The sequence below is a fragment of the Bubalus kerabau genome, chromosome 19, assembly GCF_029407905.1.
Source record: "Bubalus kerabau isolate K-KA32 ecotype Philippines breed swamp buffalo chromosome 19, PCC_UOA_SB_1v2, whole genome shotgun sequence".
NCBI classification, from domain to species: domain Eukaryota; kingdom Metazoa; phylum Chordata; class Mammalia; order Artiodactyla; family Bovidae; genus Bubalus; species Bubalus kerabau.
The window spans coordinates 69,030,145-69,046,030 of record NC_073642.1 but is presented as its reverse complement, the minus strand read 5'-3'; the positions used below and the strand labels follow the sequence as shown (position 1 = coordinate 69,046,030).

The 15,886-nt window shown below is 48.0% G+C and overlaps 2 protein-coding genes across 4 annotated transcripts in view; one reads left to right on the top strand and one right to left on the bottom strand.

The window, feature by feature from the left end:
- The window catches only part of TDRD9 (tudor domain containing 9), a 111,971-nt gene extending 96,306 nt beyond the window's left edge, over window positions 1–15,665 (bottom strand). For all 3 annotated transcript variants that reach the window (XM_055555808.1, XM_055555810.1, XM_055555809.1), the window contains exon 1: window positions 15,215–15,665. In XM_055555808.1, coding sequence (XP_055411783.1) covers window positions 15,215–15,498 — 284 coding nt within the window. In that variant the 5' untranslated portion in view covers window positions 15,499–15,665. The remainder of the gene's footprint in view (window positions 1–15,214) is intronic.
- On the top strand, window positions 5,167–6,413 carry RD3L (RD3 like). The gene is made up of 2 exons (XM_055555811.1): window positions 5,167–5,465; window positions 6,116–6,413. The coding sequence occupies exons 1-2, from the start codon at window positions 5,167–5,169 to the stop codon at window positions 6,411–6,413; spliced, it is 597 nt and encodes a 198-aa protein (XP_055411786.1).
- Window positions 15,666–15,886: the final 221 nt, after the last annotated feature.

Sequence of the window (15,886 nt, the reverse complement as noted above, 5' to 3'; positions counted from 1 at the left end):
CAATACCTGGCTCCTATTTTAACAGGATGGCTCTGATCAGGTAAAGTGGGGTGGAATGATGGGGGCTCAGACACAGCAGAAAAGCAGGGAGACCACCTAACAGAGCACCATATAACCAAGGCCAGAGACGACATCGCTCAGACCAGAGGGGCAGCAGTAAAAGTGGAGCCAGAAGAATATGCTGTCATTATTGGACCCGGCGTATGTAAAATAACCAGCTTCCCTGGTGGCTCAGATGGTAAAGAATCCTCCTGCAATGCAGGAGACCTGGGTTGGGAAGATCCCCTGGAGGAGGGCAGGATAACCCACTCCAGTATTCTTGCCTGCAGAATCCCACAGACAGAGGAGCCTGACAGGCTACAGTCCATGGGGTCACAAAGAGTCAGACACGACTGAGTGACGGAGGAGTCAAGAATGAGTTCATTTTGATATATGGCAAAACCAATACAATATTGTAAAGTTAAAAAATAAAATAAAATTTTAAAAAATAAAAAAATAAAAAAGAATTAGTTCAAGGCTCCAGCTTCCAGTTAGATGGGTAAGCACACCGCACCCACACAGAAGGGAGCTGTGACTCCCGGCAGAATGCCTCCGCAGCTGCTGCGGGACGCTGACCAATAAGCGGTACCGGGCAGACGAGGGAGAGACGAGAATGCAGAGCGCTCACCAGGCACAGTGCATCCTGTTTAGCTCTGGCAGCCCCTGGCCTGAACTCCCCACACTACAAAATGCACGTGGGCCCTGGCACAGGCAGAGGTGTAGGGGCACTGATTTCCTTTAGGATGGACTGGTTTGCAGTCCATGGGACTCTCAGGTCTTCTCCAGGACCACAATTCGAAATCAATTCTTTGGCACTCAGCTTTCTTCATGGTCCAGCTCTCACATCCATACATGACTACAGGAAAAACCACCACTTTGACTACATGGACCCTTGTCGGCAGCACAAACTCTCATGGCCCTTTTTCTTAATCTATCCACTGCTCGGCCTAGAGGGCAGAGGCTGCTGCAGGAAGTGCTTGGCAGAACAGGACAAGAAAGCCCCGGCTTCCAGCCAGAGGACCGGGAGAGGGAGGCCCTGGGCGGGACAGCACGTGGGACGCTGCAGACCCCCGGGAACCTCTAGGAACTGCTGTGCTCACCCGGGCTGGGCGCACGGCACCAAGCCCAGACAGCCCAGCACAGACTTGGAGAACTGAGGACAGATCCAGACAGCCCTGCCGAGGCTCGGAGGCCCCAATGGGCCTCGGATCGCTGCCCACAGGAGGCTGGGTGGAACCTGCAGCCCCACAGGGTGTGACAAGACCCAGGGCCCATGATATGAGGATACTCCAAGCGCCCAGGGCACGCCCACAGGGACTGCACTAGGAGTCAGGAGCGCTGCTGGGCGAAGCGACAACCACTGACTTTGGATAATGGCTATCCAACCTGGGGACCCCCCACCTCACACCAACCGCTAATCAACTCCAAACCAACTACACCCAGGGGGTACTTATTTTTTAAGCCTAAAACGCTGATCTTCCCCTATGTCATAACTTTGGAGTAAAGAAGGCTTTAAACAAGAACACAAAAAAGGAAAATATTAATGAACGAGTTATAAAACTGTGAACACGTCTACCAAGGTCAAGGGCAAGAACAGAGGCCACCTGAGAGCTGCACCTACCTGGGCACACGCTGTGAGTTTCTCCCGCCAGGGAGACACGAGCGCAGCCCGATGAAAACGCAGGTTTTAGTGTGAGACGTCTTATGGAGGGAATAATACTGGGAAAGGAAATTCAACATCAGTTTCTCAAATGGTGACTGCATCTTTAACAGACAAAAAAAAAAAAAGAACCAACAATCCAGAACTTTGAGATCAGTAGCAAAGGAATTAAAAACAGGAAGACAGTAGTCTCCTTACAATGAAAAACCTGCCTCTAATTGCAACAGAAAGCTGCTGAGAACTGTGTAAGGCGGCCCTCGTCGTAAACATACAAAATCTGCTTATACACAACCTGGCTCCTTAGCCTGCCCTTCAGGATTCCAAAGTTTTGTCTTTTTAGACTTAAATTTAAGTACTTCCTTATACATCTTACACTTTTACACACACACACACACACACACACACACTAGGGATGATATGATCCTATCTCACGTTGTCTTATAAAATGTTCTACAATTCAGCCAAGATGTAGCCTAGAAAACCATGACAGTGACCAAAAAGGAATTAACCTGCTTCACAGTTCAAGTTTTATGTCTTCCACACAAAACAGCTTCATGAGGTTACAATTAATTAGAAAAAATTCACTTATTCAACTTACTAAAATGTTTGATGAATAAAATCCAACATTATTCTGATTATACTCTGATGAACAGGCAGGATTAATGCAAAAGTACTTCCTTACCTGGATCTACAAATACTTCTGTTCTCTATCTACATTACAGTAGGGGAACTGCTATAATCAGAGAATGACATTTGGGCTCTATTTCAATCTAATGACCTCAGGAGCTAGGACAGAAAAAACAAAATTTGTAATACTACAGGCGGCACACCCTAAGTATTAGAAAAACTGGCTTATCCGAGGAAGATCAAAGGAAAACGTACTGAATGTGAGTCCAGGTGGTAGGAAACGTTCTGTCAAGGTCAGACTTGGGCAAGCCTCGATAGCCAGCTAGGTGCTAACAGGTCAAGGGGAGGCGGGAGACCGCCCCTCGAGAAGTTCTCTGTGTGGCTTGCTCAGTGACCCTTAGGTCTCTGCTCCAAGGACAGCCCGTCCCCAGGAAGGCCTTCCCCAACCCCCGCAGCCAACCAGGGAGGCCCGAGTGTGCCAGGACCAGCACACTGACCCTCGGGGGCTCGGGTTCGTCTGCCCACGGGGCCCGCAGGGCAGGGAACGCTCAATCTGTCCACCGCTGCCTCCCATGGCCCCCCAGTCCCCGACATGCACCCGGGCCTGGCACAGTCGGGCACAGTCAAGGGTACCCGCTGAGATAAGGAGAGCCGCAACCCCAGCGGGGGCAGAACAGACCTGGGCTCAAAGGACGGTAGTACAGCAGTGGAGAGAAATGCGACCAGAGCTCGAGCAAACAGGGGTCAACGGGAAATGATGTTTTTCCCTCAGACCGAAGAAAAAATTAGCTGGTATCTAAAACGGGCCCTGAAAAAGAGTTACAGCGTAGGTACACGGAAAAGTAAGACAAGCCCCTCAGCAGAGCCAGTGTGAGCGCAGCTGAAGGGTCACGCTGGGACAGACACCGGTATGCAAGCAAGGCAGCCCGGGACAGAAACGCGGGTCATCTTCCAACCCAATACAGCTCTGACGCTTCAGAGGCAAACGTGAAGAACCAAAGCAACGACAAGGAGGTTATTTAGAGGGAGAAGCTGCGTGGTTCACGGTGCTGTCAGGAGGAAATCCGAGAGGACAGCTCTGTCACGAGAAACTTTCCTCCCGTCCTTTGCACGGCGCTATACACGATGCAATGTGAAAACCTGCTCGTTGCAGATAATGAATCCTGACATCTGGGTTTTCTAACATGTGAGTAACAGGAGCTGCAGGGTGACCACACGCATCCCTCTTTATCGTGCGTGACATGCAGGTCTGATGTGGATGAATGAGGTCTACTCGTCACAGTTCAGTTGAAGGAAAGAGCAACACAAGAAACACATATTATAAAAGGGAAGCGCTGTGCAGTCATTTAACACAGACCTAGAGAGTCAAGAACCTGTCCACACTTGAAGGAAAGACACACAGGCTCTCGGACAGAACGCCCTCACAAGGGCCTTACACGCCGGCACCACCCAACAGCAAGTGCACGCTTCACTCTCAGCTCCAGAAGAAAACACAGAAACTATTTTCTTTAATGAACTGTAAGATTTTGTTTTCAACTTTGTATGTTCTTATGTCTCTTTTTTTTTTCTGACCTTAATCAGTAGATTGCCTTATCACCATGCTTCTAGAGATGACAAAGTATAAAGTTATCTACTTCAGTGTATGTAATATATGTAATGCATTGCAACTTGTTTAAATATACAAATTTAAATACTATTTAGAAAAAAAAACAAAATGTGTACAGAATGTAACATTTGCTAAATATTTCACAGGACTAATATCTAGCATTCTTTGCCTATTTTGCACAACCGTAATGCGTTTTCTCAGAATGTATATCGTGTGTATATTGTGCGAAGAGTCAAGTCCGATCCCTTTCCCATGCTTTCATTAGCGGGGACAGTGACCTGACTTCCAAATGGCCTGAAAGTTAAGCTGAAGAATAAAAGCAACATGGTTATTTTTAGAGCTCTACAGGCATAAAAATACAGCACTAAACTGTGACCTGCAGCTACGCACACAGAGCATCACATCATGCGGCAGCCTTCACTTTAGCTGGGAGCGCATCTGTGGTGCTTCAGACGACCTTTCTTCATCTCTTCACCGAAGATATGTCTAAATGCATTTAGGACCAGAATCCGTGGCTGCCGGCATCTTTTTCAAAGAGACAGCTACATTCAGAAGGCAAAGCGTTATATAATTTGTAAAGATTAAATAGTGAGTTATTTTTGTCCTTTCTTCTAGGTTACTTACAAGGTGGATTAAGGAGCATTCTCTCCAAACGAAGACATCACGGCCTCATTCCTAACACAGAAAGTTATTTATTTTGAAGACGGTTTCAGTGGGGAAAGGAGGCGGCTCATTCTCTCAACAGGGGACCCATCCAGGAGGAGGAGACGTGCCTGTGTGAAGCACAGGTCCATCACCAATTCAAGTGAACTCTTTAGCAACAGGCCACGCTGGACCCAGCAACTTCACAGGTAACCTTTAAACCTTTTCTGTATAAAAGCTAAGTCAGAAGTCTGTTTGCAGAGAGCACTTTCCTATATGTTAATATTACAGAGCCTCCTAAGAACTTTTAATAGCAGGTGTTAGTGTTATTTTCAGAAAGTGTTCGGTCTGTAGATTATCTCTGACTGTATTTCATTCCTGCTTAGCTACATAAAAGTATTTCGAAAGCCTGGTTTTTGGCACTGACCTAGTTAGAAATAATCCATTCTAATCTTATTCTGACCTGTATATCTAACCATGAAAAATTCATGCACTTTTCTGGCAAATTTACTGTAAAGAAACAAATATTTGCTGATCAGAACCATAACATTTTATGCAAGTAAACAAGTGAAAGCTTTTCCACAGGCTTAAAATGCCATTTTTTGGCTGGATGAAATGGCCAAAATATGATTCCTACAAATCCACACACTACCCTGACTCAGATGTAGTGACAAAGACTCTGCTTCGGGAATTAAAATGGCATCTGAAGGAACGGGAGAGACTGATGCAAGAGATCGAAAATGAGCAAAAAGTGAAAAAAACAGGTGTGGATTACAACTGGCTGAGAAGCTACCAGCATCCCCACACAGCCATTCCAGCTACTGAACAAAGACAACTCGAAGTTCTCTGCTCACAGGTTCAACCGTGCCAAACGGGAACTGTTCTCAGCAGGTACAACTCTACACTCTCTTCTCCTGATGTCTGCTGTCAGCTCTCAGCTCCTCTTACACTTAGAGTGGAGATCATTATTTATCATATAAGTCCTTTAATCTTGTGTATCAAATGCTCAGCAACCAAAATCCCTAAGAATGAGCTGGACAAGAAAAAAAAAATCTGTTGATATCTCCCTGGCTAGGAAATGTTTTAAAGTCACTTTCAAAATTTCTTCACTAGAAGCATAATTTTAAAGAAATGTGCAGTTTACACGGCTGCTGCTGCTAAGTCACTTCAGTCGTGTCCGACTCTGTGTGATCCCCTAGACGGCAGCCCACCAGGCTCCCTCATCCCTGGGATTCTCCAGGCAAAAACACTGGAGTGGGTTGCCATTTCCTTCTATAATGCATGAAAGTGAAAAGTGAAAGTGACGTCGCTCAGTCGTGTCCGACTCTTAGCGACCTCATGGATTGCAGCCTACCAGGCTCCTCCGTCCATGGGGTTTTCCAGGCGAGAGAACTGGAGTGGGACGCCATTGCCTTCTCCAGCAGTTTACGCTAAAGATGGATAACTACTATATGAGCACATTATTTAAGCTGAATTTTTGAGATAAAGGGTTATGACAAAAGATTTTCTGAACTGAATACTCACAAGTGTTTTGCCTCTAGATTTCGAGAAGTTCTGGCAGAAAATGATGTACTGCCGTGGGAAATCGTCTACATCTTCAAGCAAGTTCTGAGAGACTTCCTGAGCAGCGCTGACGGGGGCAGTCAGCAGGAGTGCCTGGAAGGGTCCCAGAGCGCAGCCTGCCCTGTGCGCTCCGTGACCCCAGGGGGCAGCTCCGAGGGTCCAGAGAAAGATGAAATCCCCACCATCTCAAGTTATGTAGACAGAAACACAAAGAACAGGTTCCCAACATTCTCACATCGAATATGGAACCTACCGTACTACTACCCATCAAGTTAAGTTACCTATACCCAGAGAGAAGAGTTTTTTGGTGACCATCTTAGCATCAGAACTCTTAACATTAAGAGAAAGTGATGTGACTTGATGTTACTCTTTGTTGCAAGATCAGAAGCTAAAATTTCTGTGATGTAGCCGTTATTTGAAATAGTGTTCCTTTTCTAGCCACTTTTAAAATGCAATGTTTTCACTGAACAGTATGCTTTTAACTAAAATATTTCCTAAATATTTTGAAAAACTGTTTGAAGTATTTTCTTATACCTCAAACACAACTCACAGGAACTAAGTTTTATTCTGAAATTTGAAATATGAAATTTATATTAAAGTATGAAGTATAAAATTTGACAAATTAACTTTGACTTTTATTCTAAAAGGAAGCTATGTATTGAATAAAATAAATGATTGATGTGAATCTTACCTTTACAATATAAGACTGAGTCAATCATTCTCTGTGGGGGAAGGCGGCAGGGAGGGAGAAAACTATGTGTGGTCTGCAAGCAAAGCAGTGCTTTATCTCAACACTCAGATTCATCTTTAATCTCAACCAACATTAAGAGAAGTATAAAAACACAGATCTATACTATGAGTAAAAAGAAATGAACTGGTTTAACAACACTGGTAACTGCTACTCTCAAAGATAAACAATCAATGCTGATCTATACTTTAAACCAATACTGTGTTAGTCGCTCAGCCATGTCCGACTCTTTGCAACCCCACGGGCTGTAGCCTGCCAGGCTCCTCCATCCGTGGAATTCTCCAGGCAAGAATACTGGAGTGGGCAGCCATTGCCATCTCCAGGCCATCCTGGTGTCAACACGACCAGGGTTTAATAAGACAAGGTAAATGGAAACACACCCCAAGCAGACTTAAAGTAAAGACACCTTTCACTCCTGTTCCCTTTCTGTTTGGTTTTCAGAACATAACTATGGCTCTTTCCATCACTGTAAGAGTTCTCACAGAGTGAGAACTCTTTGTGGGAGAGAGAAATGCTCCCCAAAGTGCACAGCTGCTCATTGAGCAGTGAATGCAGGAAGCAGAAAAAAGAGGTCCGACACTGCATCAACGATGGAAACAGGGTTTTAAGTAATTTTTATGGGAGTCTCGTTGATTTACGATGCTGTGTTGGTTTCTGCTATACAGCAAACGGAATCAGTTACACATATACACAGACCCACCCTTTTTTGGATTATTTTCCCATAAAGACCATTACAGAGTATTGAGTAGATTTCCCTATGCTATATGGTAGGTCCTCACAGAATTTTTGTTTTAATAGAATTTGGAGTTTGTCTATGAAATTCAGTACTAGAACCGGCAGCCTCAGCATGTGTATCAGAAAATACACACCATGAAGAGGCTTAAAACATTTTCCTCCCACAAGGCACCTCAAACAGCCACTGCACAAAAGAAATGACCAAGTCTACAGCACTTTCAAGAAAGGGCAATCCTCTCTGTCCAGAAGGGAAGAAAATAAAGTTTTAAATATAGTTCGTATCAAAAAGCTTACAGTGACTGAAGAGGCTGTAGACGGTAGGTCATCCCAGCAGCCCAGGAAGAAGACGGACCCCCACCACTGAGTCGCCCATAAGGCACAAACCAGCTGTACACCCAGACCCGGCATGGGGTGGGAAACGCGCTGTCCTCGGCATTCTCAGCCTCCACCTCCCACTTTCGTCTTCGGCAATAACCCAATAACCACGTTTCCCGTGTCAGTATCAACGTATATAACTTAAAACTAGAGTTGTTTCTTAAAAACTGACAAATCAAGTAGAAAGTGTAACACAAGTAACTTCCTGAAATATTACTAGATGCACACATTTATACACGGGGCTATTTATAGTACTTTAAATCGGCAAAAGAATGAGGATTAAAAACATAAGTGGGTACAAACGCGGGGAGGAAAGCTTCAGGTACAGTTTACAAAGATGAAGTATCGGCACAGCAGCTAACAGTCTGAGCTTGGGAACAGTAAGGAATACACACACTAATCCACTAACAGGACTCTGGTAGCCTGACACACGGCCAGCTCTCGAAAGGCGGCACTGTTCCCCAGCTCGGCCCACCTAGGAACAGGCGGCCATGCCTCTCCACGCAGGCACTGCGCTGAGCACCGCATGCGTGTCCCACTCAGTCCTGAACTCGAAAGCAGGTGACGCTGTTCCCATCGGACAGATGAGCAGATGGCCTCACGCCTGTTCAAGGGCTCCCCAACAGCCTAGCGATGCTGCCTGGCAGAACGGGGATGCACGCGAGCCGGGCAGGCCCCTCCAGCCCCAAATGCACACAGCCGGTTGCCTACCTGACACCTCCTCTTGGAGGCCCACGGGCAACTTAAAATCAACATGCTCTAAACCAAATCACAGAGGTTCGCTAACAGGATAAGTAAAATGCAGGAAAGGAACAGAGGAATCCAAACAGCACGCTTCACAGGCTAAGAGCGTAACTCAGCACTCCACCCAGTGTTTTCCAGTCGCTTCTCAGGAAATGACACTACTACCCATCCATCCAGTTTTACAAGCAGACATCTCAGAATCGTTCTGATCCCCTTGCTATGGTGCAGGAGCCAAAAAACACATCACAAACAAGACTGTGTGCGACAGCATACACCGTGAAACACACTCACTCTGGAAATACTTTATGGTTCAGTTGCCAGGGTATTACACACGCCCCGCCCCAACCTGAGGGAAATCAGCTCTGGTCAAAGGAGTAAAGACAGATTTCAGGCTTTATTGAAGACAGGAGCAAATGAGGAAGCAACTCTCATCGTTTTTAGAATAAAAATAACTGGGACCCACAAAGACAATTCATTCCCTCGGACACCTGAGTTCCCACTACATGCCAGGTACTGTGCTGAGGTGGAGACTCACTGAAAATCTCCACCCTCAAGGAGTTATGTGGGGAAAGCAACACAAAATAATTCCTTGAGAGCACTAAGAGATACACACTCAGGACACCAAGCACACGCTGCGTAAACAGGCTTCCCGCTGCCTTTCCTTGGCCCCGCTGGTGTCCCTCCTCAGCCGCCTTTGCACGTTTTATCTCACAACCTAAATGACCACGTGCTCCAGGCTCGGGGCTCCCTCACCCAGAGCCTTAAACTCCCACTGGTCCAGCCCCACAGCGAGCTTCTCTCGACTCCAGACCACCTGCACTTACCGTTATCTAATAGGAATTTCAAAGTTAGCTTGTTCGAGGTCAAGCTCCTGGTATTCCCCCCACGCCAGTTCTTCCTGCGGCCCGGCCTTCCTCAGCAGGTCCCAACAGCTTCCAAGGGCTCGGCCAAAAACCCGATGTCACCCATGCCTGCTTCCCCACTCCCATTAGGTATCTGATCTGGCTACAGAGTTCCAGCCTCTTAATAACACATCCTGAATCCCACCGTCGCTCACCACCTCCACTGCCACTGTCCTGGTCTATACCCCTGTCCTCTCTCCTGCTTGGATGATGTGTTACTGAGGACCCTCCAGAGAAACAGAGCCAACAGGATACGCGTTGATAAAAGTTGATACCTGACCTCCCTGTTTCTGCCCCAGCCCCATTCAATTCATTCAACTAGCAGCCATCCTGCTGGAGTGGGAACCATACAGGCGGCCACGCACAAAGCCTCCAGGCGCCCTCCAGTGACCCCGGACGTCTCGGGTGGGGCAGCTTCTCACTGAGACCGCAGACGGAACCCGTGACCCGGCGCCTGCAGCTGCACATGGAAGACACAGACACTCAAGTACTTTCCCAATGAATGGGGAAATTACCTACTAACTTATATCCATTAAATAGAAGGTTTTTAAAAAACAGGGACTTCGTGGGTGAAGAGAAAACAGAACTCCTTAGACGGTAACACAAGCAAACACTAACATCTATGCGAGGCCTGGACACGGAAAGGCAGGGCCAAAAGCAAAAGGTCGTATGCTGTGGAGTCAAACACACCCACTGTCCAGCCTATCAGATACCCGCGCTGGGAGCAGCTTCCCAACGCAGCTGAGGAAGCCCAGGGGCAGCTGTAAGACAGGACCAGCCTCGTCTGTCAGAAGGACGGACTGCTTGCGTGGCCTGTGTCACGTGCAAAATGCCCAACGCAGCAGGCACTCAACCGACAGAACAGCACACCAGGAAGGAAATGGGAAACCAAGAGAAAAGGAAACTGGATAAAGGCACCAGACGGTGGCCATCTGAAAGCTTCCGTAGCGGCGTCTCTGGGATCAAGCACGCCTTAAGGTGCTGGAGAGTCAAGAGATAAAAGTGGGAGCTGAGCGAGCTGGGAGTGAGCCAGGAGTCTGAGCTTTGCAGACAGACCAGCCCTGGGCAGAGGATGGGGTGGCCAGCTCCCAGCCTCAAGCTGAGGGCCAGGCCCTGAGTTCCAAAGGAAAGCCCGCAGACAACCGTGGAAGAAAACGCTTGAAATGCCTAACACAGTCACAAAGTATTTCCTTTTTCACATGCCAAGGTGAAGAAAGAGAATGTAAAAATAAAAGAAAACATACCCCACAATCAGCACCAAGGAGCAAAAACACAATACCATGTGGGAAACAAGACAGGAGGAAATCCACATCACTGAGCGCATCATCTGCAAACCACTCACCCTCCCAACTCGGGGCCATCTCTGGCCGCTCACCACAGGGCCTCAGGCGCGGCTTCCTTCCAGAAGGAAACGCACAGTGTGACTGTACTCACCACCCAGACATGCATCCATCTTACAGAGCAACTCTTGTCTGAACTATCGTGATGCATACTGGAATTTTCTGTTGCTCCGTTTTTAAATGCTAGTGGTCATGACTCTTGTGGCTCATTGAACTGACTGAGCAGCACCCACAGACTAGACTCCAATGACTCATGCGCGCTACTCTTCCCACCTTAGGGACTGATCCCCTCTAGTAAGGCTTCACTGTGTGATACCCTACACTGATAAAGCCTGTCTTCCTCTGCATCAAATGTTTTCTCCCAACATCGACACTCTCCTGCACAGAGAAGACATCAGTCAGAAGCCTCTGCGCGGCCGCCGTACCAGGCGACAGCTTCTCGTGTCTGAATCCCAGCTCCACCCCTCTGTCAGCTTCCGGCCGCTGCCACAGTCAGCACGAGCACTCAGTTTAGAACAGCACACACATGTTACTCTCAGTTTCTGTGAGCCACGCGTCCAGGTGGACCCAACCGGGCCCTCTGCTTTGTTGTGGTTGTTCAGTCATCAAGTCATGTCTGACTTGTTGCGACCCCATGAACTGACGCAAACCAGGCTTCCCTGTCCTTCACCATCTCCCAGAGCTTGCTCAAACTCATGTCCACTGAGTCAGTGATGCCATCCAACCATCTCATCCTCTGTCTCTCCCTTCTCCTCCTGTCCTCAATCTTTTCCAGCATCAGGGTCTTTTCCAATGAATCAGCTCTTCACATCAGATGGCCAAAGTATTGAAGCTTCAGCATCAGTCCTTCCAATGAACATTCAGGGTTCCCTTTAGGATTGACTGGTCTCATCTCCTTGCTGTCCAAAGGACTCTCAGAGTGTTCTCCAACACAATTCAAAAGTATCAAGTCTCTGGCACTCCAGCGATGACAAACTTAGTGTACTGAAAAGCAGAGGCATCATTTTGCCAACAACAGTGCCTTCAGTCAAAGCTACGGTCTCCCAGTAGCCACGTGCGGCTGTGAGAACTGCACTGCACTATGGTTTGCCTTGGAAATGAACTGAGATCATTCTGTCATTTGTGAGAGTGCACCCAAGTACTGCATTTCAAACTCTTTTGTTGACTATGAGGGCTACTCCACTTCTAAGGGATTCTTGCCCACAGTAGTAGATATTATGGTCATGTGAATTAAATTCACCCATTCCCATCCATTTTTAGTTCACTAATTCCTAAAATGTCAATTTTCACCTAAATGTTGCCATCTCCTGTTTGACCACTTCCAATTTACTTTGATTTACAGACCTAACATTCCAGGTTCCTATGCAATACTGTTCTTTACAGCATCAGACTTTAGTTTCACCACCAGACACATCCACAACTGGGCATAGTTTCCACTTTGGCTCAGCCTCTTCATTCTTTCTGGAGCTACGTCACTCTTAGGCATACTGAACACCTACTGACCTGGGGAGGGGGGTTCATCTTTCAGTGTCATAATTTTTTGCCTTTTCACTGGTGGTAGGCAAACATCTGGAGAAGGCAATGGCACCCCACTCCAGTACTCTTGCCTGGAAAATCCCATGGACGGAGGAGCCTGGTAGGCTGCAGTCCATGGGGTCGCGCAGAGTTGGACACGACTGAAGCGACTTAGCAGCAGCAGCAGCAGGCAAACATCTACTGCATTTACAAAATAATTTTACATGCTGATTGTAATAATTTTAAAAATGGGGCTTACATTTTATCTTTTTTCATTTTATTACTCTGAAAATTCATTTTTATTGACTTTACAATAGTCTTAGCCCATGAAGAATTGAAAATTTTTAAAACTGGTCCTTAGCAGTTAAAAGGACATTTAAATCCATGCTTGTCATTTCTGAGAAAGTCAGTCATAATTTACTTCAACAACCAGTTATTTGAAAGCGATACCGTCCTGTCCATCAAGTCTAGGGAGCACAGGGCGGAGCAGGGCGGCGGGTGGGCCGAGGGTGGGCCCAACAGACCTTGATGCATTCAGACAATGGAATCATTTGCCACAGCAATTCAGGGAAACAAAATGTGTGAAAATGAAACAGAACAGCAACTCAAAAGCTGTATCACAGTTTCTTTGTCCCCTCCCTGCCCCCAAGAAACAAATTTACCAAAGATCCCAAGTCCCACTTGGCTTTACAAAGGCTGGAAACAGCCCATGAGACCCTGACTCAGGCTCGAGTCCATCCACTAGATCAAAGGGTAGGGGTGAGGGACAATGAACAAGAGTAGCTTTAAGAAGTTTTAAAAACAAAACCACCATCTCAACTGTAAAGGGGGTTGAACTTGAGGGGAAGGGGCCAAGCAGTGCTACAGATTCCCCAGGTGCGAAGAGGTGCTTCCACTCTGCTTTTCTTTAAAGAGCAAGCAGGTGTTTCTACTGACCAGATCTGCCGCTGCTGCTGCTGCTAAGTCGCTTCCATCGTGCCCGACTCTGTGCGACCCTATAGACGGCAGCCCCGCCTGGGATTCTCCAGGCAAGAACACTGGAGTGGGTTGCCATTTCCTTCTCCAATGCATGAAAGTGAAAAGTGAAAGTGAAGTCGCTCAGTCATGCCCGACTCTTAGCGACCCCATGGACTGCAGCCTACCAGGCTCCTCCATCCATGGGATTTTCCAGGCAAGAGTACTGGAGTGGGGTGCCACTGCCTTCTCCAACTGACCAGATGTAGGTCTCCTCAAAATGCAGGCGTCCTCTTGCTTTATTTCCACCAAGATCACGTGAACAGATTTCACTGCACTCCCGCGGAAGAGAAATGGGAGAAGGAGCACTAACGAAACTGCACAAGATGCAGCACTGCTGCTCCTGGGCACTTACCCAGGCGAGCTGACGCTTCCGAGCCCACAAAACCTGCACAAGAACGTTTGCAGCAGCATCATTCACGACTGCCAAAACTGGGATCCACCAAGATATTGTTCAGTGGTGATCCGACAGACCATGGTGCGGTCAGACAATGGAATATTACTCAGCACTTAAAAAGAAATGAGTAATCAAGCCCTGGAAAGACATGTCGGAACTTTAAGTGCATAATACTAAGTGCAAGAAGCCAATCTGAAAAGGTCACATACAGCAGGATAACAACGATTGTTTAGTTGCTCGGTCGTATCTGACTCTTTTGCAACCCCATGGACTGTAGCCCGGCAGACTCTGTCCATGGGATTTCCCAGGCAAGAATACTGGAGTGGGTTGCTAATTCCTTCTCCAGGGGAATCTTCCCCTCCCAGGGATCAAACCTGGGTCTCCTGCATTGGCAGGCAGATTCTTTACCACTGGGCCACCACCGGGAAGCAACTATAAGGCACTGTGAAAAACGCAAAACTAGAAACAAGAAAAAGATTAGTGGCTGCCTACCCACTGGGGATGGGGAGTGGGGCAAAGAGGGATGAGCAGGCAGAACACGGGATTTTTTTCAGCAGGGGAACTACTGTTTTGATACTAATGGTGGATACATATTGTCATGCTTTGTCCAAACCCACAGACTGTACACCACCAAGAATGAATCCTCTGTCTTATCTATGGATTTAGTTAATAATGATGTATCTATTGGAGAAGGAAACGGCAACCCACTCCAGTATTCATGCCTGGAAAATCCCATGGACTGAGGAGCCTGGTGGGCTACAATCCATGGGGTCGCAAAGAGTCGGGCACGACTGAGCGACTTCTGTGTGTGTGTGTGTGTGTGTGTGTGTGTGTGTGTGTGTGTGTGTGATGTATCCATTGGTTTGCCAGCAAATAGATGAGGAAAATGGGGAAATAGGGTGAGATTTCATTTTCTTGGGCTCCAAAATAAATTCCAGTTGTAACAAACATACAAATATACCATACTAAAGCAAGATACTAACAATGAGGGAAACTGTTGGAGCAGCAGGAGATACTTGGGACTCTACTTTCTGTTCAATTTTCCTGTAAATTTAAACTGCTCTAAAAAATAATAATAAAGCCTATCAATAAAAAGATTTTTCACTGACCCTAACTCTGGGGAGGTTCCACTCCTGGTGGAGAAATTTAACCTGGTCCAGGCCACGGACTGGGGCTTGTCTGATGCCCTGTTACCTCACCAGAGGCCAAGGCCAGGGACGTGGTCTCACAGGGTGGGGAGGACCCAGGTCCTGGAAGCCCAGGCCCACAACTGCGCCCACCCGTCTCTCTCCTCCCCAGCCTCCTACCTCCATGGTAGTGCCTGCATGGCCTGGGCCTCGGCTGGAGCCTGCTCCTGGTCTTGGTTCTGGGCCTCGGCCTGGGCCTGGGCCAGGACCGGAGCCTCAGCTGGGGCCTCAGCCTGGCCCTCAGCCTCAGGGTCAGAGCTGAGGGCCGCATCCCTGCGCGGTGCCTCGTCCCGGGCAGCCTCGGCTGGGAAGGCAGGTGGCGAGCCGAGGAGCTCCACATTGGTCACCATCTTGCCGATGGTAAACCAATCATTGATTTGGTCGAGGGTGAGCTTGCGCAGCATGTTAGCAGCCGGGCCTGCGCGCCGCTCAACCGCCGGTCAGAGAAGCGTGAACAGGCGAGGCGGGAATCTGGCTGCACGACCAAGAGACGGCGAGCCCATGGCCCCGCCCCGCCGCAAGCCCTCCAATCAGAGCCCTCCACAAGGCACACTGCCTCAACCTCACGCAGCTGGCCCCACCTCACCACAAGCCCTCCAATCAGAGCCCTCCACGCACCGGGGCTGCTGGGAGCTTGTGGCGCCAAAGGACCCCGTGGCACCGACGCACTGCGCTAGGCATGTTGGGAGCGCTGCTCTTCCGCCCACACAGAGGCTGCGTGACTCGGGGTTCGGCCGTCCATTACCAAAATTGGGGAAATGAGGCCTTCAGGGTCCCTCGGCCATGTGGAGG